At 67.9% G+C, this 2,750-nt stretch overlaps 1 protein-coding gene across 1 annotated transcript in view; it reads right to left on the bottom strand.

The window, feature by feature from the left end:
- Positions 1 to 309, bottom strand: part of LOC146585907 (rheacalcin-1) — a 2,485-nt gene extending 2,176 nt beyond the window's left edge. The window contains exon 1 of the mRNA XM_085322139.1: positions 304 to 309. Coding sequence (XP_085178265.1) covers positions 304 to 309 — 6 coding nt within the window. The remainder of the gene's footprint in view (positions 1 to 303) is intronic.
- Between the last annotated feature and the right edge of the window lie 2,441 nt (positions 310 to 2,750).

The raw sequence follows: 2,750 nt of genomic DNA, 5'->3' as shown, positions 1-2,750 counted from the left end.
GCGCGGTGCAAAGCGCCGCGCGCCCGGCGGGCAGCGAAGCCCCCCGCAGCCGGAGCGCTTGCAGCGCGGGGGGCTCAGCCCCGACGGCCCCGTCCGCCTGCGCCCCCGAGGGACCCGCGCCCGGCTTCGCACGGGAACTGGCCTCTTCCCTGGCTCCCGGGACGCAGCACCCGGGCCCCTGCGCCCCCCCCCCCGGGCTGCCGGCTGCGGCTCTCTGCCCTTTTCCAGCGCTTTGCGCAGCTTTTGATGTTGCCCCGCGAGGCGCTGGGCTCCCCGTCGTGACCCAGCCTGGCAGCGGCCGACCCGCATCACACCCGCTTATCTCCCCGCTGCGCGCGGCGCCTCTGCCGCCCCAGCCGCGCCGGCTCCAGCGGTGTTTGCCGCTCTTGCGTGAGCACTGGGCAGTCTGGAGGCTCGGGTCGTCACTCCAAGGAGTGGGGGGYGGCGGGAGCCATTCCTGGTCCCAGCGTGCTGGCTCGAGCTGCACCTCGGGACCACGCTGAAAAATGGGCCAGGTGATGGGTGCAACACCGTCACAGTGCAGCAGCAACCAGTTTCTGGAGTTTTTGATGAAAATATAAGGAAAGTACTGGCTGACCAAGTCTAGAAGCAAYACAGAGCAAAGGGAAACAGCAGAAATCCCCCTGCTGCTGTGGGTCCCTGGGGAGAGGTGCACACAGCTGGGGGCAGCGCGGGGGTGGGAGTGGACACAGGGCTGTGGCAGCTGCAGGCCCTCRGCCCACACAGCCCCAGCTGGGCAGTGGCTGCGCGGCACGGGCACCGACCCAGGCACAGACCCCTGCACRCAGCTAGAGGCAGACCCGAGCACAGGCCTGGGACAGAGCTGGGGATGCACCTGGGCACAGAGCTGGGCACAGACCTGCGCACGGAGCCAGGCACAGACCCTGGATGACCCAGGCATAGACCCTGGCCAGACCTTGGGCACACACCCGTGCACGGACCAGGGGACAGACCAGGGCACCTGCCCAGGACAGACCTGGGCACAGACCCATGCACAGGCCCAGGCACAGAGCCTGGGCAGACCCATGCACAGACCAGGGGAAAGTCCTGGGCCCAGGCCCAGGCTGGACATGGGCACTGGCCAGGGTGCTGGGGAGGGAGCACCCTGTAGCACTGACGTGTTCACTTTGTGCACGCAGGTCCCCTCCAGAACCAGGGCTGCCACTGAGGAGCAGAGGGTTAAAGCTTTGCAGCATCTCCCAGGGGAAACCTGCCAGTGCCCTGGGCCTCATTGTTATGGGAATCAGATAAGGGAGAGAGCTTGTGGGGCTGAGGACCATGAGGCTCCAGACATGGATCAGCAACTCCTTCTCCCTCATCCCGGTGATGGGAGGCCCCGCCTGACGCAGCCCAGCTTGGCAGAGGCACATGCGCGGGGCTCCAGTCCCGGGCAGGAGACCCCACTCCTACCCCAACCCTGGGGCTGAGCTGGCCTTTGGGGATGGTTTCGCTGAGTCCTGCATCCCACACAGCACCTAGGACCCCGGGGAAGGGCTGGCTCCCTGCAGCCTTCGCAGGTGTGGGATGCAGCCCAAGTGTGAGCCCCCCTGGCGCACAGTGCAGCCCCCCAGTGCATGATGCAGCCCAAGTGTGAGCCCATCGGTGATCCTGGGATGGGGGCACGGCCTGGGGGCTGCTGTGCCTGTGCCACTTGGTGCCTGCTTGGGGGAACCTCCCTCACCCTGCAGTGCCACCTTCTTGGCACGTGCCCCCCTCCCTCCTCAGGGGGTGAACGATGTCCTTGCTGGAAGCACAGGAAGGGAAGCAGAGCAGGGCATGGGACAGTGCGRGGCAGTGCAGGATGGCAGGGGTGGGCTGCTCCCTCCCCGAGCAGCGGCAGGGCCACGCTCAGCCTCGCCCGGAGCCGGGTGAGCCCAGTGCACCCCTGGCTGCCCTGGTGCTGCCTGGGACGAGGTGCTCGCTGGCCTGGGGTCCCTTAGTGCAGGGCCTTGCAGGTGTTTTATTAGAATTGCAAGGAATATGGTAAATTAACCCTATTTTCAAAAGATTTCTCTATCACCCAGAGATTTCGAGGTGCCTGGGGTGAGACCTGCACCGCGCAGGTGTCAATGTCTGGACTGCGCTGGTGGCTCCTGCTTGTGCAGACGCGAGACGGCAGTGCCTGTGCGAGGCTGCGGGTGCCTGGGCTGCTGCCTGCTGGGTCACTGCCAGACGTGTGCAAATCCGCCCGGAAATCCATGGCCATGCGCTGGGCCAGCTGGAGCATTCCCACATCCCACCAGGACCCCCATCCCCCCACCCAGGGTGAGCCTGCGGCTGGCAACCCTCCTCGGTGCTGCGGCCGCGGCCCTGGAGAGCCCGGCGGGTCGCGGCGCCGTGAGCCCAGAAGAGCCGCGGAAGAGGGTGCAGACGGCACCAGAAGGGCTGTCGTCCGCGAGGAGCGCGCCGGACACGCTTGCCAGCCCCGGCGGGCAACCAGCACGAACTGCACCAAAGCGCGGTGCTGCTGAGCCTGCAAAGCTCGATATTCAGAGCACACGGGGTGCTGCCGCCCCGGCCCTGCGCGCGCCGTGCTGGACGAGGCCCGCGGGCTCTGCGCACCTCCGCTCGGGACCGCCGTGCCCCGGCGCACAGCTCCCGTCACCGCTACGCACGCTGCGCGGCCCCGCTTGGCAAACGGCTCGGCGCCCTCGGCCTCCTTTCATGCCTGCCGCCGCCCTGCTGCCGACGGAGCCGGCTGCGCCCGGGGCCGGCGCCCGCCAGCTGCT

Source organism: Rhea americana, unplaced genomic scaffold (genome assembly GCF_003343005.1).
Source record: "Rhea americana isolate MKP2758 unplaced genomic scaffold, rheAme1 scaffold_744, whole genome shotgun sequence".
Taxonomy (NCBI): Eukaryota; Metazoa; Chordata; class Aves; order Rheiformes; family Rheidae; genus Rhea; species Rhea americana.
Note: the sequence above shows the minus strand (reverse complement) of the source record. Positions and strands in the feature narration are given on the sequence as shown.